General features: G+C 42.7%; 2 protein-coding genes across 11 annotated transcripts in view; one reads left to right on the top strand and one right to left on the bottom strand.

The window, feature by feature from the left end:
- LOC111263636 (uncharacterized) overlaps positions 1 to 25765 on the bottom strand; it is a 32034-nt gene extending 6269 nt beyond the window's left edge. For 3 of the 10 annotated variants that reach the window (XR_002682348.2, XR_002682349.2, XM_022838921.2), the window contains exons 1-4: positions 10185 to 10647; positions 9058 to 9170; positions 4194 to 4649; positions 2423 to 2487 (exon numbers count right to left, since the gene is read on the bottom strand). Coding sequence is in view for 8 of the 10 variants with exons in the window: in XM_022838921.2 (XP_022694656.1) it covers positions 2423 to 2487; positions 4194 to 4233 (105 nt within the window). In the remaining 2 variants the exon portion in view is untranslated. Of the gene's footprint in view, positions 1 to 2422; positions 2488 to 4193; positions 4650 to 9057; positions 9171 to 10184; positions 10648 to 11450; positions 11541 to 23051 lie in introns of those variants that run through there. The other 7 variants (XM_022838924.2, XM_022838923.2, XM_022838913.2 and 4 more) reach the window with 6 other exon arrangements.
- The window catches only part of LOC111263634 (sodium- and chloride-dependent GABA transporter 1), a 33404-nt gene continuing 22490 nt past the window's right edge, over positions 15473 to 26386 (top strand). The window contains exon 1 of the mRNA XM_022838905.2: positions 15473 to 16802. Coding sequence (XP_022694640.1) covers positions 16553 to 16802 — 250 coding nt within the window. The 5' untranslated portion in view covers positions 15473 to 16552. The remainder of the gene's footprint in view (positions 16803 to 26386) is intronic.

Below are 26386 nucleotides of genomic sequence, written 5' to 3' on the forward strand. Positions count from 1 at the left end.
GGAATTACATTTACTTATTATCTTCTCTTTAACGATTCCAAAGCCGTTTAGGATAGTTGGACGCAGTGGTGGAATCCTACACAAATAACCAGAAATACGTAAAGCTAATGCCAATATTAGTCAGGTTCGGGTTATCGCTATGGGATATTTTTATAGCCATGCAGCATAACAACAAATCACATATATGATGGCTCGTTCGGTTGAAAACAGTTTAATCTGTGCCGAACACCACGTATTCGAAAACCTAGGAATTGTTAGTCACGACACTGCATAGATAATCCAATGGTCGCATAACATATAAGTCATAGATACATTACTGTTTTTAGCATGAACACAATGTTAAAAAAATGCGTATTTAAGCTATAATAACTAAAAGACGTTTGTTTCGTGGATGCAAAACAACGACAATTTGCAAAACAACAATTTTTTTTTATCACGCCTGTGCTAAGTAAGCCTGTGTAAGGCCCAAGTACAATGGAAAAGATCCTATTCAACGAAAAGCTGTTATGTCTAAATCTCAAGTTCGATTGAAGTTAAATTAAAAACGATAATTGGCGATGCGAATTTCTAATTTGCTTGAGGTTTCACTTGAGTGTTACTTATTCATACGTTGAATTTATTACTGAACTGCTTTTTATATAACTAACACCAATTTATCTAGACACTCACATGCAAACGCATGTTTGTCATCCATTGAATTATCGATATCATGCAAAGATTAGACCAGTATTTCCCTTGTTATTATTATTATTATTATGCAATATAACCCTCGTTTATGCTCTTGATTAAAAATTATGCTTAGCCGGTAAGTAGGAAGAGCTCCAACTGTTCTGATTGTATAGAGCCGCTACAATGAGCCCCTCAGGGAAACAGAGTGACGTATGGAAGGTGTAGACAAGGTACATTCGACAAGCTCAACTCAGGACCATAAATAATACTAATTTATTCCTAGCGAATATATGTATATATTCATCATAGTTAGCTGAACCGGGGTAACAATGTAGCTTTTTGTATCGAATGGACTTTCGGATTATCTCGAACGGAATTCATCTATAAAGCACCGCTTCTATTGATTGACAGCCCCCCGAAGTGCGCATGTCAGCGGAGGTAAGGAAGGTAGATTTAAAAAAAAAAAAAAAAAAAACCTAATTTCAACCGAAGTTACGGAGTTTCCCTAAATCAGTTTTTGTTGTTCACTGCAGATAGCAGCAGCAGCAGCAGCAGCAGTAAGTGGTTAAACGCTAGCCCTGAATTTCATTATCATATGAAAGGCAACACGTCACCATCTTGATTTGGGAATATCTGCAACACCCTCCTTACATAAATTGGGATAGAGCTTCCTTTGTATATTCATTCATTTCTTGAAACTATCTTAATTTTAAGAAACGACGTAATTATGATCAATATGCTCAGTACTAAGCCGAGCCTTGCAAGAAGCATACACATGCTATGTCTGGTTTATCAGCTTGGGTCCCATCTTTTGATCTCTCGGTGGTGTCCTGATTCATACACATGGGAATACCTTACTTAGTCCAATGCCAATTTGACAGCTGATACGGTACGCTGTGCTCTTCACAGACTTCAGAAATAAGAAGATGGATCATTCTGATCATAGTACATCTCTCTGTCTCTTTCAAGTGATTCGCCAGCCAGCCAGCCCTCAAATAGTAGTGGATGGTAGGGAACGATAAGAGGCGAAAATCTCTATTGCCGATTTCAGGTGATTTCAATTCGGTTACCTGACGTGGCACCCTCGAGAACTAGAAACGCATTTCCCACACAGATCCATCGAGAAAAATGAATGAAAAAAGCATCAAAGAAAAATACTCATTCGCCACCTCCTTAGAATAATAGCACTGATTGACAACAACCAACCGCGCATTAGACCTGCCCTCTGGCGGGCTCGTCACTAAATTATGATTCGGTCACACGCAAACGCCTTGTCGATAACGATGTGAACGATTTTTTTTAACTTGAAGTTACAAATCGCTGCTTTGGCTATAAAGCTCCCAAGCCGAAAAGTATGTATAGCATAGAACGTCGTTTCACTTTGTGTGAAGCAATGTAAAATTGAACGTAACCATTTCTAACGTAACCATATGGCACCCAACTGAAATAGTACAGTCATCAATCAGGACGATCGTCATAATTACGAACCCGCTTTGAAAATCAACTTTCGGTCTGGGCAGATCCATCGTTGGGGGGGGGGGGGGGGCGAAAGTAACGTTTTTATTAGTTTTAAGAAGTATTAGATCGATGACAATCGCTATACTGACCCTTGTTACAAGCCTGTTATAACAGGAAGATATTGTTTGAAACCCTGTTTTTTTTCTTTCTTTCTTACTTGCCGATCTCCAATATATGCGTCTCGCCTTGATTATCTATTGTCTGCACTAAGTCATAGGACTCAAACAGGACTCACCAACGCTTCAGGCCAAAACTTTCGCCCACATGTTCCGCACGGCATAAGCTTATGGGCGACGTCCTCTGGAACATAACAATTGTACGCGCTGTTTTATTCTATTCGACGTTTAGAAAGAGGCCCACCGAACGAAAAAGTTTACCGTCTGCTAACATCTTCGTATCTATATCACGACATACTGCAGCTCCACGCTTGGAGCTACTTTATGTGCTGATCTTTAAACAACCTATATCTGAAAAAAGTCCCAATTAAAATAGTCACGCGAGACCCACAGTTTAGTTACCTAAACTCATCGTGTAGTTACTGTAGTAAGTGTCTATCGAATAAGTTGTACAGCTAAATAATAGTTTGACAATAGTTAAACCAATTGAATTTATTCCATAAATTCATGTGATAATAAATTGATTGACCGTTCTAGCCTGCTTTCCCTGCTGCCTAGAAATAGTTGGGCCTGAGAAATGGGTGGGTAATAATACCACACGCTAACTTGACCGAATGAGCGATTGATTTCGCTTCTACAGCAATATCATTATTATTATTATCTAGTTCTTTTTAGTAGTTAAAGCATTAGGCAATAATTCGTTGCAACTACACGCTTAAAAAAACGTAAGGCTCATTGTGGTAAGTCGTCACAAGAAGATCCGTACAGACGTGAAGAAGACAAGGTTCGGCGATTCTAGCTGCGTTCGGTTCCTATACAGAATTAGATGGACTATTATTGATCAGAGCGAAGGATCTTGCAACATGCTTATTCACTAGTTATTCTAGTGGATGTAATGGCGCGCCGTCGGTGACGCGTATATTGTCCGTGCACAGTACCACACTTGCTAACCTATAATAGACTGTGCCGTTAAGTTCAGACCGCAAATTTAAGATTTAAAGTTACGCCATCGTTTAGGTATAAGGGTCCTAAAAAGCATCGACGTCTAAGAAGTGCTTCCAATAAGTAAGTATTGTGTACAACGATCGCAAGCCGTAATTAGCTCTTTCGGGGCCACACTAATTACGTCTACTGTCTAGAAGAAAAACGAAAACGAGCGTACCGATGATGATAATGATAGTTTAAGTCGAACGTTAGAGTATCCAAACGATCTCTTCCGTTTATGGTATAAGTTACTCTCGTACTGCCTCTAACTAGCTCGTCGGGCTCGATTTCCAAATCAACGACTCGTCTATCAGAGCGTTAACAACGAATATCTGTCGCTCACCTGCAACTGCACTTCCCCGATTCGGGCCGCTGCTGTCTGCTATCAACCCCCCAACCGAACTGCTCTAACAATCAATCATCAGAACTGCGTTTATTTCTATACATTAACTCGCGAATCCGGAAGCACATTTCCTAAGGTACTTAACTGTCTTGAACGTTTGCTCACCAATGACTCGAGCTCGAGGAGCGAATTGCGCGTCTTTCACCCCTCTTACTACAGAGAGTCAGTGTCTTATTTGCTTGTTCTTCATTCTTTATCTACCTCCTCACTAACTTATTGTTAGCTAAAAGTTCGGGAAAGACTTCGCCTACGGCCTCTAACAACTTCTGCTACTACCACTGGAATAGTGCTATTATCCAATGATTCACGGTTGAATAGTTTAAGAGATAGAAGAATTCTTTAACCAATTAGAGGGAATCTTAATTCTAACCCCCAACTTTGACCGCTTGTGAAATCACACACAATCGAAAAGCAAAGTGTTTAGTGTCAAGTGTCCCCCATTAACGATGCCGATAATCGGCATGATGGAGCTTTATGTTGGTTTGGTTCTCCTTGGTACTTACCTATCCTAGGTGAATTATCAGCTTCACCGTCGATCGGCATATCGGCGGGACGTGCAGATCCTGCGAGAACGAACTTCACCGCCACGAAACGCAATGGGTTGTCGTTTGTGTCAAGACGGTTGCCTTAGAAACCCGCCGAAACGCAGCAGTATCTGAGCGCGTTGCTTAATGAATGTGATCCGCTACGACCGAAGGTGGCCAGTCGGCAAACGAACATGGGGCGAACTAGATCGAACGGTGCGCACGCCCGTCTGCTCGCAACTTCAGCCTACTCTATTACAGGGGTTGTTTAACTGCCACTGCTATTCCACGCCGTACCTGTATCGAGCGAATAGAATAGGCCTTACTCCGCATCGAAGCCCAGCTGTCCACGACTAGGTCTACATGAATGTATATGCACATACGGATGAAGGAGAAGCGAGCAGGACGGTATCGCGTGTATCACAGGTATCTTGTCTAGTTGAAGTTAACATACAAAAAATAGAGAGAAAAACTGAGCTGCTAGCAGTGTTAACAATGTACCGTATATATATATATATATATATATATATATATATATATATAATGAGAAACTGCTGAATTTGTCTTAGTCAGCCAGATATTAACTGTCTAAGAAAGACTGTAGAACCTTTTGTCCAATGTTAGCAGTGACCGTAATAGTAAATCTGAGGCCGTGACCATTAATAGCGGCTATCTCGAACTAGAGAGGACGGTGTCGTTATCATTGTGATCGTACCATATTGGCCGCCATTGTTGAGTACAACAGTTTCGCAGTCAAATAGGCAGATATATACTACCGTTTTGCAGCTTAGTTGCAACGAGTTCAGTAGATTTCTGCTTTCAAGGCTATAAGTGTAGAACTTATTTCGTTCCGAAGAGGTTTTCATAGGCGTGTGCATCGGTGCAAACATACTATTATATGTATGCTTGATTTTTTTTAAGTCGCCACTGTTGCCATCGAGACCGCATTGGTAACGAAGATCTAATCCGATAGGACTGCCCGGGTCAATTTTTCAGTACAGCCGTTATTAGCAGCGTTTTCTTTTATCATGCCTGAAAAAGTTTCAGTAATTTAGCCTCTGCAACATACACTGCGGCAGAACAAATCGATGAGTGAGTAGATTTTCTGTTTGTCAATAATCAAACGCTGCCGTTGTACCTGCAGCAAATCCTATAGAGTAGAGAAGAAGAAGAAGAAGATACTGCATGGAACAGAGCCGGTTTCCGGCCGGTCAGGCGCTCGCGCTACGGAGCACCAAATGGAAATATTACAGCTCCGGCCGAAGCCCAGAACGCCCAAAGGGGCGTTTCACACGCTTCTAGGAACATCGACGGACCCCCGCTAACCTCTATCTTGACATGAAGTCACCATCCCTTTCCCTTCAACAGTTCTCTATTCACGTGAACGGGTTTACGCCGGTTGTTTTTCCCGCTAACGATAGAAGGATGCTTATCATGACCTCACAGGCGAAAACCCTGTGACCATGGTCTAACTTTCCACTGGGCCTGATCCAGACTCAGCGAAAAAATAGTGCTCGTAACCTAACGCCAAGGTCTCTCCCCCACATATTTTTCCCCTTACCCATGAGCTATCCCACTTACCGGGCGCTGCATCTACTAAAGACCTCCTACTAAGGACTTACTAAGACTAACGACTAGAAGATAAAGGATAATTTTTATCGTCGTCGCTATCGTTGCTCGTGGTGCTTACGTCGTTAGGGTTGTTGACCACTGCGCTTTAACATCTTGAGGGGGGGGGGGTTGAGTCTTCTAAGAGATGTAATGATTAGTGGAATTAGTGGATTTAGTGGAATTTACCAATGATGGAATCCAGATCGATAATATTATGGTTTGCCTTTGATAAGAATTCGTTACCAAGAAACATGGGCTGCGGTACAGCATAGGTATTTATGTCTCCTTGCCGGACGCAAATCGGACTCAATGAGGAGCCGAATATTTAATAGGTCAAAAATGACTAAACTTCAAGGATACATATTGCAGAGTTTACGTTTAACATAACATTCTACCTCGATGAGGATGAGTTTCAAATGTTTAATAGTAAACAAACGTATTTCAGCAGATTTAAAAACTGCGCGCCACATACATCAATCTTATCAGAACTAAAGTGTCGTGTCGACAAAATAGCTGATCTTGATTGCTGCAGGAGTATGGTGGACAAGTCGCAAAATATAATGTAATCGGAGATTCTAGTTGCAAAAGGGACCCGGTGATTCTTCGGACCGCGTTTAACTTACACTGCTTCATAGACATTTTGCTAATTTTGACAGCATCGACGTAGGCCATACAAAAAAATAAAATCGAGGTTAAGAAAAATGAAGACAGGTTACTGATAAGCATTGCAAGTAGTATTATGTTTCAGTGAACTGAGAACGAACCAGTACGTTCTTGGTTTTGCAGAAAATTGCTGAGCTTGCGCTGGGTATAGAAGTCCAGATCACATGTTTGTTTATCCCAAATTGAATCTATTTCTTTACTACGGTGATGGAGTGTCTCTAAAAATGCTATTTAAGAATTGAAGTGAAGCTGAGCAACGCAATACTATTAGTTTGTAAAGAACGCAGCCAAAACTACCACCCGTTTTTTTTTACATAATTGATGCTTTCCTATACTGCCATGACGTTATCCTTTGTCTACAATGGGAAGAAAATAAAAAATGTACTGATTCTTTTTTCCCTTCCCAGTGTTAGCCATCTAGTATAGATACCCTTTTATCAAGAGCATTAAGATGTTCGGTACCCTTTTCATTTCCTCGGACGTTCGTAGCCGCCTCAGCCCAAGCAGTTTCAAAAAGAGATGAAACCCCATGGCCAAATCGAAGAACCAGCAGAATTTCGAAGGATCAGTTTGGAAACTTAGCTACAAAAATGTGTACGATACTTCAGCCATTGTTAGTCCAGTTATAGTCAAACGATGTCCGCTACCCAATACTGAGAAAACGACGTTGTATTTAGACATATTGTTTTTGCCACTGTCCATATATCATCATCAACTGGCAGCACATGCGAGTGATTGACCGACCGTTTCCCTCCGCCGCACTCGAGGACCGAGACATCATAAATCCCGTAATCACATTACGGTGCTAAAAGCTTTGGTAATTTTCCGTTATCATTATTACACGTATGCGTCTTTGTGTAAAGTAGTTATAATTTATGAGATGGTGGATGTTATGAAAGTCGCGAGATGCTGGGGCAACACAACCGTGTTCGTCGTTAAACGGACCGGTAAAGGATATCGGAGATCTATTTTTTCAATTTGTCTATTAATATGCCGTTCATTTGCTAGCGAGCTTTCGTCTTCTATAGTTTTTGGCTCCTCAGGATAGATCTTAAATACCCTTTTTATCTATAATCAATTGTGTCATTACACCTATACCATCGATACCTAACACATACAAAAACAAGACTATGCTGTCGTATCGCACAACTTTTATAATTTCAAAAATGGGTTTGTTGAACGCAATGAGCCTTGTTCACCCAGTTTGTAATTCCAAAAGTTCTAGGTTGTTTTCCCGCTATTCGCTATTACGCGCAGAGACTCGCGCCTTTAAGTTTTATTTCGATCGGGCAAAATTAGTGCCGAAATATACGTTATTGCCGCTGACGATAATACCCATGCGTCTATTTATTTGAGTGAAATCGGCTTTCAGATTGATATATTAGATCCTAATGTAATTACCGATGTTCTTTGTTGAGCAAAGGATTACCAGCGTTCACTAGCTTGCCTTGTTTCTATTAACTTTTGCCTTTCGCACCTTTCCAAAACGAAACAAAATAATTTAAATTTCCATTAGCCTTTATGACTTTTGCTTCTGTTTTGTTTCACCTAATCCTACACACAATTGCCGCTATGTGATGATTAAACTTCGGTTGGTCGAATTTCTCTGGCGAGGGTAGCGGGTAGACCAGAGACAGCCTAGATATTGCGGCAGTGACACAGAACCTGAATCGGGTGAAGTAAGGGAAATCAATTTCTTCCTCCCTCGAGGGCTATTTCGATCGTGGTCATCGAGGATCGTAACGGCAGAAATGGTAGGCCAACCCAAAGTTATAGACCCAGTTAAGTCCCTCGCCGCCGCCGCCAATTCATTAGCAACTATTTAGTATTGTTCAGCTGCCGTCGGTTAAAATAGCAAATAGTATCGTAGTCCATCTTCGGTTCCATGTCCGTCCGCTTAGCCGTCCCACGACATTGACGAACGATGTAGTTGCTTCTTAGAGATAGGAGGCGGTGAGATCATGCGGGTCAACTTTGGGCAGCAATGACGGTTCGGCACGCTATCGGTCTTCCATGAGGATTCTCAGGTTGACAGACACGAACGTCTGCCCGTCTTAATGCGTTACACAAAATGGCGTCGCTAGTTGTTACAGTCGTGCAACAAGACGTCCCTTAGACAATAGTAGAAGCGCCAGGCTCAGTCGTTACTGGCGGTAACATTGCCCTCAACCACACTCGTCTACTGGCTACTTGGATCATGCATTTACCACAGCCACCGCTAGCGCCGACGTCGTCACCATCACCTCCCTGGACTTGCCCTCTGGGGTTAAAGGCTGGCGTCTCTGATTCCAAGCGAGAGGTGGCCAGCACGTGATGGTGGGACGAACAGCGACAGATTGGCCATAAAGCTGAGACATGGTCGTACCGCCAAGAGGGCAGCAGCTGACGACATAAACTGCTGCTACTAATGTTAGAACCGCTGATAGTGGATACCTGTAGCAGATGTAGCCCGGCCTTGCTGTCTTGCCCCTTTCTGCAGATAATTGGCCTCGCTAGCAATGAAACTGCGCTTTTTTTGCAAAAGACATAGCAGCAGGTTAAACATCGTACGTCGTCTGCTTTCGCCTACCTTGGAGCTAACAGAGCACTTTTTCTATGGCTCCGATTTTGTGATCGTCTTTGTCGTCGCTACCGTCACCTTTACCAGCCGCATCGCTACGTTGTCGATTCACGAAGCTACCGCTGCAATATAATCAATTATTATTATTAGTAATGGACGATGTGAGTCCAAAAATGGTCACCTGCGTAATTGTTATATCACTATACCACGTTATATCGTCAACAATCTGAAGGGCTGTTAAACCAACATTATCAGATCCCTGCAGCGACCTCGAAGGAAGCTAAATTTGTATAGCGAAGGGGTTCGACTACCGGAAGGTGCGTGACGACCTAGCGAGAGTTTTAGAATGAGTCATAACTAAATTATATGCACAGGCAACACATAGATAGGGAAATATTACAAAACAATACAGATAGGGTTTCGATGCGCAACCAGATTATAGCGACTGTACAAAAATTATGCGGAGAAAACTACATATAAGCTATACATTTGCGTTGCGTACGGTGAACGTTACTATGTTTGTAATACCAATAATAACAACTTGTGTTAGGTTGTAATGAAAAAAAATTCAGCTCGCAGTGTTGGACCTTTATAACGCTTGCGAGCTGTCTGCCAAGAAACGCGACGATTTCAGGACAAAACAGAACAGAACAGAATTTCTACAGGAACATAAAATAATCGTTTGATGCAAAATTGTTCGTTCATTTCTAATATCTTCTTGTTCTTCATGGAAATAAATTCGTAATAAGATAGAGAGTAACGCATTATAGGCGGATAACGTAACCTTCATCAACCGTCTGCATCTAGGCTGGAAACAATAAGGCAACTTTATTCCGTTCAACCATTTAGACCTATCTATGTCCTATGCACACGTATGGAGCAATCTGCAATGCATTGATGCCCTTCCAGATAGATAGATCCAAAATTAAGACAACACTGTTTCTCCGAGGAACAGCATCTTCTTTAATAATAATAAAGGCTTTTCCTGTCATACTACGTACGTGTTCACGTATTTACAACTGTGCGGTTTGTAACTCCAGTCTTGAGGCAAGGTGCAACTTGATCATAATATATATGTATATACGTTTAAATAACAATCCCTAATTAACAAATCCGTCGCTTTATATAACTCGTACCTTCGTATGCTTGTCTTCCTCGAGGACATAGCCCCACACATCATTCGAACCGTAGCCTTATCGGAATTAATTGAGATCTACTGATGCAATTTCCTTTTCTTAAAGGAGCTCCATCTGCCTTTCCCTTTCCACAGGGTGTCAGGGTACGTTACTTGATACGCTTGTTCAGCGTTTGTTGGTACCATCATACCTTGTACAACACTGTGCCGATGTGTCACAGGGCCCTCCCTTTCCTTTTCTGTGTTATGTCGGCAACTGTTGCTCTTGCTACAACAGCAGTAACCTTTTCGCAACAACGGCCCCACAGTTGCCCACCGCCAGAAAGTCACGTGATCGGCGCTATCTGTCTATTTGTCCAAATAGAAAAACAACGCAAGGCAAACTAGGCCTGCTCCCACTCAGGACGCGTAGATCGGCAGGCAGGCGTCTGCTCACCTTAAACCAGCGTAGATGTGGCGTCAAGCCTTTTTACCGCTTTAAGCCAATACATAGGATACAATCAGACTAGCAAAATATGCGAACGAAAAGACAATGGCTGCATTTGTTAGTGGCGGAGAGAGAGAGAGCGAGAGAGAGAGAGAGAGAGGGGAGAGGGAGGGAGAATGGCGCGCCAGTCGTGTTGGATACCAACAGACAGCCCGCTGCTTCGGAATGGTGGTCGGCTTTCCTCACCACCCCAGGACAAACTCCTTAGGCCACGACCAGGGGGCGCTGGCAGCCAGGTCCACTACAAACGTAGTTGTCGAATTATCACGTACTTCGCGTATTGCACGAATTTTGTCGTCTGAGGTAATCTGGTGACAGGGATATTGAGTGACAGGTTGACACTAGCTAGCAAGCGAAACAAATATTAGCTAATGAAATTAGGGTCTCGTAACAGGAATCGAAGTAAACATTAACTGAAACAAAAATTGACCAAAAAACGACTAAAAAATACATCGATCCCTCGTAAACTGTGCGCTAATTTTATTTGCCGTCAAAAAAACTTTACCGATCGCTTAGTGTTCGTATAGTAGAATATACATTTGACATGGTTGTCGCCTACAGTGGATAGACATAAAATTCGATTGCAGCAAGACATTTGATGTTTTTACGAAAATTTCTCTTGAGTCTTCTGTTGGCCTAGTTAAGGTAGGCGCGCTGAACAGCATAGGGTACGTGGTTGAAATTGCACAGTGTGTGACGGCGACATTTATACATACCGAGCTAGGGTGCAAATATCTATTTTTACTTAGCCGGACTTCCATATACAGTTTCTCTACGTACGTGTTTTTTTCCTTCATCGGTTTAGAAGTCAGATTGTTCAATGCGTCCGTAAGCAGCAGCAGCAGCAGCGACAAGGTACCTGCTTAGTATCTACATCGCCAGAAATGTATCAGTGTTAGTACCATTCTGCCTCAAACCAGCCGATTGTCAACTGGCACCGTTCAATGACATTGTGTTGTCTAAATTGATTGGTAAAAAAACCAATTCGAATATTTTTCTGTTCAATAATGTAACTATATAATTATGGTAAAAGTAATAATATTCTTAGCAAAAAAGAGCTAAATTCAATTTTCCAATAGTCTGCTAACTGTAAAATGAAACATAAGTACAATAAATGGCAAGACTGCTAAAAAATAATGCCTCACTCATGGTACTGGCGTAACATGAATTTCATTCGGAAAACATACAAGGCCTGCGTGCGCTCCAGGACTCTTTTGAACAAGTCGGTACCTGAGCGACTCAGGTAACGAATAGGGCTTTAGGCAATTTTTTAACCAATAGAATAGGATAATACACTCTACTCATACGTGGCTAAATATGGGCGGATATGGGTAGTATTTAAAGGGTACTATATACACCATAATAAATGCATTTTAAACGCGAATGCTGGTACTGCAGGCAATCCAATTTGCCCTTGTGACGATATTGTGAGTATACGACAGCGTCGCTATCTTCGATGTCGATAACTACTTTCCTCCTGTTCTCTCGATCGTGATATAAGCAACAGCTGATGATCCTTATTACCTGACAATATTACTGAAGTATTACGTCTGAAGTGTAGATTCATATAAGTTACATGTGGCACGACTATATTTACCAGTTATTTCAATCGTTAGTCAGCAAAGACTATTTCGATTCGATTAGATGGGTCTTCTTTCGGACACCCAAAGGGGGCAGTCGCGAGGCAGGAGCAACAAATCTCGAAGGGATGATGTTGTAAAGTGTGTCGCTTGAAAGGTTTCCACGGCGTTCGCTACCACAGCCTGGTCCGCGTCAGGATGCAGCCTAGTCTACTAATCACTACGACATTTCGACGAGCCTACCTCATAAAGGTACCATTTTAGATGGCATACTGCCAATAGCTCTTTCTGATAGTCTTTTTTTCTGGTTTACTCTTCCGTCAGCGGGTATTTTGTCGTCTGACATCTGAGTCTTGACGATGACGGTACGCTAGCTTAATCAGCCATTCAACTCTATAGGCTAGGCCTATATAGTTTTTCTACAAATGCACCCATTTGTGTGCTGCTCTGGCACGTTCAAAGCTGTAAAGAAAAAATGGGAAAAGAGAGGTGGATCTATTGCTTCAGCCTTCCTAACATCTCCTTCGACGGCAAACAAAAGAGCAATGGAGCGGCGTGGAGCCAAACAAGAGCATCAAGGATTCAACAACACTACAAATACTGAGTAAGCCTCCTAGCCGAGAAACAAGCTTCGTAGCCGAATGAAGGCTATTACAACAAGAGTCCCTTCAGTTTTCAGTAATCGCTGACTGGTTAGAAAGTAATTTAGGTAAGGCGTCTAAAGTACATGTGTCCAACTCACAGCTCATCGTTAAGAAAAATTTGAACCGGGCACGATGTTTACAGGGAATACGATCCAGGTAATTTTATCGAATCCTAGGAGATTCGTATCTTAGATAAATACACGCTTAGATATGGATAAAGAGTGCGCTCTTTAATGAATTGTCATTTCCTATTTACAAAACATTAAAGATAACTTCAGTTCTTATCATTACCATTGAATACTTTTAAACTCTACTTACGCAGAAATACTTTACTACTGAAATTATCTAATTAACGTCTCCCCTTTTCCCACCTGAGCAACTCTAAACCGATAACAAGCTAACTCCTAGTAAATAATTATTTCTATAGGAAACAAAGCCAGTGCATCACGGCAAATTAAATGCCTCTTGCCGCACCTATTTGTGTGTGCCTATAGGGTGTTCGATTGTTGTCTATGAGGTTCAATTAATTCGTTTTACGTGTCAGTCATTATATGTGTGTGCTGCCATCGCCGCCTTTGCGACAGCGAAGGTGTCGGTACCCCCGACCTTGGCGGACGTTAGGCCTCATGCCCTCCTCCATTTGGGATTTCTCTTAGAGCGCGCCCAAGTGACAGCGGCGGCGGGAGCAGCAACAGCAGCGGCGTCCTTGCCGCTTGGTGCCTACCTGCCCTCCCTCCGCCATCTCTGGTACATTCTATACGATTTCGACCCCCCCCCCCGTCCCCTTCCGAACGGTGCATGCCCAACCCACGACACCAGTCTGCTAACCGGCCTCAAAGCCGCGCCTGTCCATTTGACTGCTCAACTAAGGCGTTGTGGCCTGCCTCTACTAGCACCCGTTGAGTCCTGTTGCTTCTGGCCCACCAGCACCCTCTCCGGCTGCTGACAGACGAAGTGTGTCACGCTGTTGGGATCAAGTGCTCCTAACGCACGCTGCTAGGATTTGTTGACCTAAGGCTCTGATGGGACAGCGTTTGAATGAATTATATGACGTTAGCAAAGTGACTGTTTAGCTAGTCTCATCAGTTGGCCTGCTGTCGATTTGCTTCGGAAGCAAAGCATGAAGTGACGATGAAGGTTGCGAAGGTCGACCTAGGCCCCAGAAAATAGTGATGGTTGAAGCGTCATAGCTGACAGACCGATTCAGTGAGTGGATACGTGTTGGACGACAGATGAGATACTACTGTATTATTGTTGCTGCTGTTACTTCTGTTACGACTAATTTTGATTGACGGATTTAGCGTTTTAGTAACGCATTTGGCCTGCGCAGGCGAATCACTGTCCTTATCTACACCCAGTGAGGACTCAAGTACTGTGTGTCTTCAAGCCGCGATCTTTTATAGTTAATGACGATAGGTGAGTCGTACCATACGCTACGCTTTTCACCAACTCCTTAATCAGATCTTGACGAGAGATATCGCCAAAACCAATCGCAGGAGGCTCAATGACTTGTTAACTTTCCACAATGGTGGACCTCACAGTGAACTATAACGATACGCACATGCCAGCCATTGTCATCTTCGTTTGTGCCATGTACTCGATTCAAGCGTACGTCACTATCGAGCCCCAATCCTGAGTCATCGGATAAATCGTTGCTTGAGTGGCTCTGTCTCCCTTCACTGTCAGCTTCTTTCTGGGTTCGATTACAAACGACGCCTATCGTTTCGATAGCTGGCTTCTGGCAGCGGTACATCGCGTTCCATTTAAGGCATTCAACTTATTAACTTCAGATGGGAGTTCTTAGAAATTCTCTCTTTCGTCTTCTGTGAGCGTCTGCCATACCGAAGCCTTCACGCGGCTAGCCGCTTACTATTTCTTTGATCCTATGCGAAAAGTATTCGTTATTAGTTAGAACTACAGTTCTTTTCGACCGAACACGAATACAACTGTAAGAAATAAACAAACAAACTCGACCTAATACTAAGCGCATTGCGTTTATCATGCAGGATCACGCGATTGCACCTCACATTGCATTTACGACAATAGCCAATACGCCTTTGCATTCGCGGCTAAACAAGACGTCTTCGTGATGCTTTTTTGGACGCAGTTTGATCTTCACAGCCTGTTTACTTGTACCCTTGCGCGAGCTCTATTTCTGTACCCCTAACGAGCGCCTTTGTCACCGGCCGTGGTTCAGCAACACAACCTGTATAGTACGATCTGTTAACCCAATTCCCGAGAAGGTGTGTATCCATTTAGATACATAATTAACTAAATTAATAGGCCCCAGTTTTATTTATTTCGTGAAAGGCAATCCCGCCGTATTGTGTCAGAAAGCATTTCGACGTCTCGGCTTCGTTAAGCAAAAGCTGCCATTCTACCTCTCCTCCAGATCTCGTAAGACGTCGTAAACGGATAGTGCCTCTGGAGCCTGCAGGCCCACAAGTCCTAAGGTGGCTTCTGAGACGTTCAGTCACTACACCTTCCCCTTAGATAATTGTATATTGTTGTCGTACGACTTCTATCTACGACTGCTTGGACAGAAGCGAACACGTTAGCAGCGGTTGTCATCGATTCCGCACAGACGGCATCAAAGTCCGCTGTCTTATCATTTCTACCGGCGGTTATGGTGAGTCCGCATCAGCCAAGCTCAAGTCAGAACGGCAACAGGAAACAAGGACGCCCCCGGAAGTCGGGTCTTTCAGGTCTATTGCAACAAGGACATCAGAATCTGCGTCGTCATTGAGGTCACTATCAACAGCGCCATCATCACGAACACAAGCGTCAACATCAACGATATTAACATCAAGGGTTGCTGGTGTCGCCGGCAGCGACTGCAACACCACCATCAAGTGTAGCAGCGACGGCCGCAGCTACCGAAGGCGAGCGGCACGAGACGAGCCGCTACTAGGAGAGTGCAGCGAGAGAAACATTGCCGCTGCCACCGCCGCCGTCGTCGTCATAGACAGCAGAGGGGACCACAGCCAGAGTATTAACTCGGGCACTAACAACATCGCGATACCGACGATCATCGCCACGATCGGCAACACCGCAAAGAGGATCACCCGACGCAGCAGCCGTCGCAACATTACACCAGTCGCGCTAGTCGCGAATACGGCCGAAGTAGCAGCAGCGCCAGGTACCGCCGCCTCGTTTGCAGCCAGAACGCGGCGACGGCCAGGGTGAGTGCCGCCAGTGTAGTTGCCGGTGGCGCCGCCGCTGCCGAGAGCAGTGGAAAGAAGGTCGGACTGGCGGTGAATCTCTACGTACAACTGGAGAAAGAAAAAACTCAGGGCGAATAGAATTCAGCAGAGTTCGAGGAAGACAACAGCTGCACGGATATTAGAGACCGTAGAGCAAAACCAGGAATACTTGAAGAAAGGGCACCGAACCTATCATTGTTGATAGCACCGTCTCGGGAGGGTTGCCGCCAATAACAACTTGTGGAAAGAACGCCGTCCGAACAAAAAAATACCCAGAAAAACTCTACCGCACAAAGGAAAACAAAACACTACCATTTGCCCAGTGCTGGGAGTAGGTGGCAAGTTGACCCACTTCTAAAGCCATCGGTGCCATCATACAATTGCATACGGACAGTGCGTCGGAAACAACAGGAGACAGGATTTCAACTGAAGCCCGGTTAGGGCAGAAGTCACTGATGAAGAGCCAGGACAGTGCGGGTGGAACCCGCTACGAGCTCGCCTATGATGGCAAAGGAGAACTCGTGTATGATGATCAGGAAGCTGGACCCCTGCCCGCCAAGTGCGTGCCTGGCGACTCCGAAGAGGAATTGCCGGTCCGCGGCAACTGGGGGGGCAAACTCGATTTCATCTTCGGTTGCGTCAGCTACGCTGTCGGACTCGGCAACGTTTGGCGATTCCCGTACCTTGCCTACGAGAATGGCGGTGGTAAGTGCGTTTCATCCAGCGAACAAATACCATCACTGTTTTCAATATCATGATGATAATTATTGCTACTGATACCACTGCATCTTACAATTTTTGTTCATTATTTAAGATGGCTTATCTACAATTCGAATAAACATCTTCTGTTCTTGCCTTGTGATTAAATGTTAGGGGATACGCATGTATATATATACATACATACATACATACATTTTTTTTTATGGGGAGAAGAGTAGACAACGAAGTGCGATGGCCAGCCATGTATATTGCAACGGTTGAACGTTTCAAACATGTTGCATTATCCAAGTTGAGAAGACCTAAGATTTTATAGAAGTCGCGCATAAGAGTACGTTGGCAATTGTTCGGGCACGTCACTAGATGATTCTTACCTGTGTTATTAAGTAACGTGGCAATCCTACATAATTACGATATTTTAGCCAAGAGCGACCGATTTCAATCAGTGTCCATTTATACATATGACAACAAAAATTATTCTTTTAAATGTTTTGCATTATTCAGATATGATTCAACATGCGATGCAATGCTCTCGACATGTATTCAGTCTGCGCCCATACTAAAGATTTACTTCAATCGATTATGAACAAGCTAAGTAATGTCAGTCTGTCGACGTTTTCGTCACAAATATTCACCCATATTTTAATGTTTTTCTGCATGAGGATAACTAGAGATGAACGCGCAGGCCCAACAATTACGATTCTTGCATGCTTTCTTTTCTCGTGCCTCCCTTTAACCAACCTCTCCTTTATCGCACACTACTACCACCATCACGGCATTCACCAAAATGATCATCGTCAGTATAATGAAATCAGTCTGATAATAATAGATTTGTGTGGACATGTATGTGTGTATCAATTATATGTTTGCTGTTGTAGATGAGGTAGATTTAGCGCCGAGATAAGAACAGCGGATGATTATAGAACAGCCGTCACTGTCTAGACGATCGAGTCTTCTTACGACAAGACCGTTACGACGCGACGAATCAGATCGAGTAGACAGACGAGGGAGTGATGAACTTGCCCCTATCGTAATCAAGATCTATTTTTTTTTTTTTTTTTTTTTGTTTTATGAATCATTGCCCTTTTAAACTCCTTCGTTATGTATAGTCTTTCTGTTCCAGCTTCGGAGCGCCCCAAAGAATATACTGGGCACCCGTGCGGATAGTGGTTTGTCTGTGATTGCCGTGTAGTGTTCTCCGCGCTATGTAATCTAACACGCCGTCGTGCTCAAAGCCCCTTAACCCGTTTTACTACTGCCGCTTGCGACTACCGCCAAGAAACAGCGAGTGTCCTTAGCGTTGGCACACCCATCTGCCACGGTACTTGAATTGTGCAAAGTGACTTCATGTTTTTTAGTTACAAATAGGACTATACCGTACCTGCGTTAGGTTTTCATTAGTCATGAAAAAGAAATCAGGCGAACAGGACAGACAAAAGCAACCTTCGATGTAAAGCTACATATTTGTATATATAATATAAGATAATAAGTAATGAATGAGTGAGCAAATAGAACGATGACAAATGTAGCATCAACAATATAGTTATTAAAAGCACTCGATGATTTATACATATACATATGTATATATTAATCAATTATTCAGCCAGTTTGCCCTCCTCTAGCTGCACTATTCTTATATAATTTGTTGAAACACACTATATATAAAAGCCCAAGTAGGTAGGTATCAACCGGAGACGTAGACTACTGAGTATGCAAATTATATGTTAATGTGGCATAAAATTTTAATACACGTTTCAAACATTTAGTATTAAACTTCACTAAAATATCCTTATATATATATATATATATATATATATATATTACGCTTACTCACCGATCTTCTGTATTAATATATATATATATATATATTCTGTATAATTATGAGCTTGACTATATTGAGTCTATGGCCACTCTCTGTTCTAGTGCGATCATAAAGCTGTGAAGTATAGCTATGTCGTCTGGCCAATAATGGTTCAGACATTAACGATTGATTCGATACTATTACAAGAATACGCGCAAGGCATCATTTGGACAGTATCACTTTCCACTATTGAGCTACCTCACGTATGAGGGTATCATCGCTTGTTACTACCTAGCCATCCTCGTAAGCAAATCAAGCCTCTTTAGGTGCATAGCCCTTCTCCGGCCGCATAGTATGTACGCTGCAAACTACCCAACCAGCCCCATCATAATAATAGTAAAAATTCACTGCTGAACAATGGTCATTTGCGCTTTAGCACTGTACTTGACGTCTCAACTTCTTCTTTTTTTTTTTTCTATCTATCATTTGCTTTTTACCCCCTCACGTAGAAACAGACTAATATACGAACGTATTTCTCTACGTAGTATTTCTTCACTACAATGCTCAGATTCGAAGGCACCAGTGTATAACCTGCTGCTTTTGTTGGTCCTGGCAACAGCACACCCTGAGCGCACTGTTCAAGCACTCCGACTCGTTTCACCCTAAGCCTTTTCTCAATAGGCCATTTGTTGCGTACCAAACCGAAAGCAGATTGTAGACTGTTAGGGCACTAACATACATAAACAGCGGGCTTAAGTAAATGTTACCAGGGTTGAAGTCGCTTTTGCCTGCGCGTTGCAGCTTTTCATTCTAATGGCTCATCACTGTGTATTTTTCGTATCTATCATGCTTATGGTTAAAGGCAACACTATACAATCACCTATTGCCTGGCCAGAAAGTATCTAAAGCCCAACTAAAAAGCAAACTAAAACCCACATAATCGGGTTGATCGAAGCTTCTTCTTTATTCTTTTGTGCTTTTTTTCGTAATCCCACCAGGCAAAGGAGTCCTAGGCAACGCGTGTCTAACGGCGTATCTAACAGAGTTATCTCCTGTCCCTCTCCTGGCTAACGGACCCCACAGTCATTAGCTTGGTATTTCTTAGAGCATTGTCTGCTAGATTTTTTCTACTTCGCCTTATGACAAGAATGGCCTACGCAGGCTGGTTCTCCCGTCGGCGCTCAAACACGACTCTTAGAAAAGTACGGGAGAGAGGGCCATAAAGATCCATAGTTCGGAGCATTCATGTGGAGAAAATCATTGCTTGCTCATCGAGAGCAACAGGCCGAGCTACGATCGATATCTATTGGGATATGCCTAGCCTGCTGCACAAATCTCCCATGCGTTACTACACAATGCAGACGCTTAAAGGGACATAAACACAACAACCTTTTTCTCCGATACTTCTCTTGGGCTAACACCTTTAAGAGGCTAAACAGAGAGATTTACTAGTTTGTGAAAACGGTCATCGTTGATACAAACCAATGGGGCAGATCTGGGTAGTAGTACAATAGCTTTGGTCTAGCGAATATCCTTAGCGTTCTTTACCATAATTACCATGATCATACGTCGCTAACAGAGTTTCAACCGGAAATTTCTGATTTACCTTACGCTTCAGTTTTCCAAACTACCGCATCGACTGGGCCTAACATTTATATCTTGTACACTGTCGTGCACGTACTTCTTTTTCTTGCCTGTGTGACCTGAGGCTGCACAACGAAGAGTTTACGTTGCATACGATTTCGACCCTTAAAAAAACCTTAATAAATAATTGCTTTTCGTTTCTATGTCTAATATCGCCTTAGTTAAGCATAGCTGTTTTCCTTTACAAACAAAACTGAATCTTAGTCAGGTATTCTCCAGAGAAATCTGCCGCAGAATTATATTCTAATCTGTAAACAAAGGTATTGTTTTACCGATGTCTATAAACAGGTCCCTAGAGTTTATGGAGAGGCATTTAACTGAGTTGGAATTAACGATGGTAAAGGAATCAACTTTATCCTCTCTCCATCGAAAATAAAACTGAGCAAATAACTAGGATCGAAAAAATCGGATACAAATATATTATGCTTGGTTTGTCTTATTCGCGCACTATCTTGATAGCTCATAACTGGCTCAACCGTTTAGCCTGCCTGCCTACCCAAAGATCATTTCTGCAAATGAAAACACGGATTTATTTTAACTAGCCCTATGTCACATCAGGCTGTTAATATTGGCCCATATCAGTGACGTTGCCAACGACCTATCGGGCAATAAGCTGCCTTGTAAACTATAATCTGTCAGAGAATACCGCTTAGAATCGATGAATCTGTTTTCGAAAGCTGGCCCACACCGTTAGCTATATCTTTAGTTAGACATTTATTTATTGTCTTTTTTTTTACGCTGAAAGAGGCAGGCAAATAGAAGAAAGAATAGTGTTACTTCATACATATATAAGACTCAGTTAAAGGCAGACATTATTCTTATCTCTGTTTAGAATCCCTCGGCGCCATGTCCAATAGAGCTGGAAGCAAGCTGGCATTATGATCAATGAACTTAGGCGTGTGCACATTTTCTCCTTTGGTCAGATACAGTGGGGCGTGAGCGTACATTGTAGCTTTAATGGCAAGAAAAAATAGGTGGGATCTTTCTGTCTAGAACTGTCCACGTTGCAACCGGCACGTTTCCACGCCTTAGGTTTTAGACGGAGATGACACGTTTCATAACGTTTTTTCCTCCATTTATTGGTGAACTGGACCTTGTTCTGTTTGACGGCCTCGTTTCAAAGTTACAGGACACAACGCATTGTTAAGAGCGATTTGGTCTGCAACAGATCGGACGACGCGCCTTCTCCAGGAAGCAGGGCAGGACCACAGTCGCCAGAAACAGTTATGCTGGTGTCTAGAAGAACCTTCTTTGTCCACAGCATGTGACTGACATCGCTAAACTAAGCTGGCACTTTTTCTTACCCAGACAGCTTATATGTGCAATAATTTCCACCAGTTACGTCACAGCAGGCAAAAGTAATGTTATCTCTGGAGATTGGTCCAATTAGGCCGGTACAAATCGTGAGCGACTGCAATGGATCAAAGAGAATCCAAGCTGCCGGTGACCAAAACTGTGATATCCTGTAATATCCCGTTGTCCTGCGTAATGTAACTCATTCATTTTTGTTGGCTTACGAACGAAATTCCTTAGGCCACACAGGTTAAGGGCAGTATAAACTGAAACCCACCCCATATTCCAATAATGGCCCGTCGGTTACAGTTTTGAACGTTTAATTATTAGCGCATTATAAGGTTTTTTTGACATTTTTTCAGGAAAAAGACGGGCGTAGCGACCGCCTCACTGGGACGTTTCATAGAATACTCAAATGCGTACGGTATAGTTTCTTGTGAGACTGCCAGAAGCTCAATCGTATTTTGTAAACGTTCGCTTGCATAGTGAATAGTTAGCTAAGCGTACGATCCACGCCGTTGATTAACTTGTCGGTCAGTAGCATCAAAATCGCCGGAGTTTTAAGTGTTTCCTTTGACCACGGCGTGTTACGGCTAACGTGTTTTTGTTTGGATACCTTGTTCACTAAACAGCTGATTCTCTATAGATGCATTGTTTGGCTAGTTGTGACGCTGTAAGGTCTTGATTAGGGTGCGCCAAAACTTAGCAGTGATATACGAGAAAAAATGAATATTTTTTCCATGGTCTGTCTGCCGATCAGCAGACGATAGACACTGAGCCGTTTCATGTTACGTAAAATGACCTTGTGATATGGTCTACTGCGAGGAGTGTTCTCTTGAAACCACTCAGGCACGAATCAAACACTTACAAATCTGTTCGTATTCGAGCGCCAGCCTGCAGCTAGTGCTATGGAATGATGGCCTTCAAAGTCGGCCTGAATCGCACTTCATCTCACAGAGACATTTTTCTGTCAGAAAACGGAAGACGTGAGCGTTCTTGCGATATACACTCACGTCGAACTGAAGACCGCAAAGTTTAAACATCTTATCAAAACCTATTTCTACATGAAAATCGTATGGCTATAAAAATCGTACCGTCCAAATATAGGTGAACAGATGAATCGTAACGTTGTTGCTATTATCGAATTGTATGCCACTCTAAGGCGTTTTCCTCTATTGATATTTATCTGAAGCAATACACTTCATACTTCGATTATGCGAGTAGGCACTCGTTCTATATATATATACATATAGGCTCAGTATCAACCGCTTATAAGCCTGTCACCTATGCATAAATACCAACTTGCTACATATCGACAAGGAAAAAAGGGAACGTGTTGTGATAGGCAGTTTTTCCAAGATACGATCACGACTACGGATGTCGCTAATTATATGCACATATTTACAGAAGCTAGCAATGCTAACTGTAACACGAGATGTCCCAATCAGCTTTTTGTTAGACGTCAATTGACCGTGAAATGACCATATTCACTTACTTACCTCGTCCGTCGTCTGCCTCGCCGTCAGAATCTCCCGCTAATCCACGTGCCGCCTATGGATGCAAATGTAGAATGCTGTTATATTTGTTACAATATTTTGTTATTATTATTGTCGTCGTGACCAGTCCCGATGAACGCTGACTGCTGCTATCTAGCCACGCGCGACGGCAGGCAAACCAAAACCAACCGGATCGCGGCCGCGATCCCCTCATGCAGACGCTGCACAACGTCCTTGGCGCCTGTTCGAATATTTGCGGGCGTCTCTTTGGCGTTCTGCTCGTCGGACTCATCCCCGCCTGTCTAGCTATATATTGTATCAACTTGTTGCTGTTGTTGTTGTTGTCGTTGTTGTTGCCGCCAGCCCTGCTGCAGCAAGGATATCGTAGCACGGCGCGATGGGACACGGCACTTTTGTCTGTTTGACCTGTTTATTGACATAAACAAACAGCGACGCTGTGGTCGACCACTGCTGATGCGGATTTCTGTGTGAGTACAACTATCAGCGACTGCCCTTTTGAACCGTCGCTCCTGCCGTTGGCAAAATGGACCATGACCTATCAAACTGTATCACCTCTGATAAATGATATTACCCCCTCGTCTTCTTCTTTTTTATGCCAAACATTACTGCACACGTAGTACGCTTACTACAACGCGAGGAAGGGACAAGAAATAAAATGACAATGTAGCAATACAATGATACCATTAATTGTTGCTTGAATTTCCGCTGCGATGCTCATCGTATGTGGAATAGTTTTTTTTTTCTATCTGACCACTAGACTACGATAGGCAGCTAACTAGACACCTGTGACAACCGTTACAGCGTCAGATAAGATCTGTTGCACAACTTTTTTTCCTCCTGCCTTGTTTTTTTGGCGTCAAACAGGGGACGAAACGGCAATACAGATCACTCACGAACGAATCAACCAGACGCGCCAAATTTACTGTGGCCGTCTAGCCGATCCTTGAGGCGTGCGGGAAACTGATGGAGTTTCCGATTCAGTTAGTACGTTTATCTGTATTTATCATGTAACAGCGAAGCGGATATACGCTCTTTATACTTTACGCTACTGCCACGTGTTTACGTTTCTGATTGAGTAGGCGCGGTTACCCCATCCACCGCGAGCGACTCTACCGAAATAAATATCGTACAATATCAGAGGGTTCCAATTCAAGAATCTCAAGGACCTTAAGAGGTTTGACAAGTTAGCTATTCGCTCCAAACAGTGTCCGCGGAGACGCCTGTTAGTTTGCGAGTCTATTTAAAGGCCATTGTAGAAAAATTTAGGTTCACTAGCCTATCTTTAATAGCGCACGTATCAGTCACTTTACCAGGCCATTGCTGCTTTAAGTCAGGCTTCATTTATCTTACCAGTGCACTATTTAGAAATACCTTGCGCCATATAGCCGTTATTTTGTTCTTAAGGACAAGCGGTTACCATAGGGCTCTTACAAATGGTTTTCCTTTCGGAAGGAACACTGTAAACAGTTATTCAAGCGTCAACTATTTACAAGAAATTAACGGAAAAACTAGTATCTCCTTTTTCGTTTGGTATATTCTTCTCAAACGAACGAAGCTCATATAGAGGGTGCGTCGTGAACGTAAAGCTGAACTACAAGATATGTGTTTCAGTTTCTTGTTGCAATGAGTAATTTTAAGATATACCCTAATATCAGTCAGCTATCGCTTGCTCATATCGTGTGAATGTTAGAAGAATGACAGGGACGTCTCAGTAAATATCATCGATGATGGAATTATAATTCGGTGAAGCTGTCACGACTTGACGCCCGTCGTGGTACGAATACTAAAGAAATCAATTCCCCTTTCATATTCTCACGATACATTCGAACGGACCCTATAATAGTCTATATTAATTAATAATATATATAGCAGGTTATTCAACACAGGCTTTTATTACCCATGAGAATTGCACTTCCTGAAAGACAGTGACTTATATATAGGGGAAACGGGTCGATCGGTAGTTTTGTCATTCAGACCGACAGTGTGTTACCCGCGCATATTTGAATATCTAGTTTAATGTAATGCTGTGAACAAACAGGCGCACAAACGAATATCTTCCTTCAGTCCAATTGGATATCATCTGTCTGATCTGTCAGTGTATCCAGTTGCGTGTCGAAATGAAGCAACTTTAGGCCCTTTCTATTCTATCGTCATTCTGTCGTTTTTTTTTTTTTGTTTTTTTTTTATTTTCACACAATTTTTGCCGAAACGAATGAGAGCGTAGATACGTCATAGTTCTATTCATCCATCGGATTTCGCTGCTGGTTATAACAATGATGACAATAACAACAACATTGCTGTGCCAACTGGCGGCCCTCTACGTGCAAAAATGAAAGACACCTTTGTGACTGATGCTTTGAAAGTCTGCGTCGTTTTTAGCCTCTTATTGTGAACGAAAACGTAACAAAGAAAAATTATTAGGTAAAACATATAACTTTTAGCTAGCAATGCGGAAATAGTTTGTTGTCAACTTGATTTTAGGTATAAGTAGAGCAGTAACGATTGTTTAAAAGATTAGCCAGTCGAACTCAGCGCTTCTATAGTTATGCGCCTTTTTTTTTATTTGATCGAAAGACGCCTCGTGCAGCGTAAAGTGCGTCTCATTGATCATAGTAAAGATATCGTTGTAGTCACCAGGTGCGCACACTGGGCTGTGCCCACCCGACTTTCAAAAAAAAATCAAAATTTTTTAAACCTAATAAACAGGTATTAATCTGTTTGACAGAATAATATGTGGCTAGCTTTCTATGAGAGGTAAATTTCGTTTGAGGCTGCCATTGCTCGTAATGGTAATTGTTCTAGGTGGGTCACATGATGGACTTGGTTGGTTATTTGTATCAGAGCGATTTTAAGCTCCCGTATTGGTGATAAGCTAAAACGTAATGACTTTTTCGTTTACGTTCCTCAAGACGGAAACAGCTGCATTTAGCCATTTGGGATGACGTTGAAGATTTACACGTTCACTTGCTGCGGAGATCTGTCCGCTTTGCGTTCGTAATAACTTATTTCGTAATTACGTAATTATCTCAAGTTGTGGTCGTCGGTGGATTCACGCTGTTGCTTTCTGGCGAAAGACTTCTACCACATGAATCAACGACGGTAGTTACAGACATGGAGACACATATCCTGTGAGAGAACTTTGCCCCACGGTGTGTAGTAGAGTAAACATGTCGTACATCCCTTTGTGAAGTGACACCATTTCGATTCAAACAACAAACACTTCCGAGACTGCGGTTGTCATAGTCTAGAGACTATACCGGACAACAGAGCGTAGGCAATACCAGTAACGATGAATCTTTGCAGTAGTAACAGTTTAA

Source organism: Varroa jacobsoni, unplaced genomic scaffold (assembly GCF_002532875.2).
Source record: "Varroa jacobsoni isolate VJ856 unplaced genomic scaffold, vjacob_1.0 scaffold_779, whole genome shotgun sequence".
Taxonomy (NCBI): domain Eukaryota; kingdom Metazoa; phylum Arthropoda; class Arachnida; order Mesostigmata; family Varroidae; genus Varroa; species Varroa jacobsoni.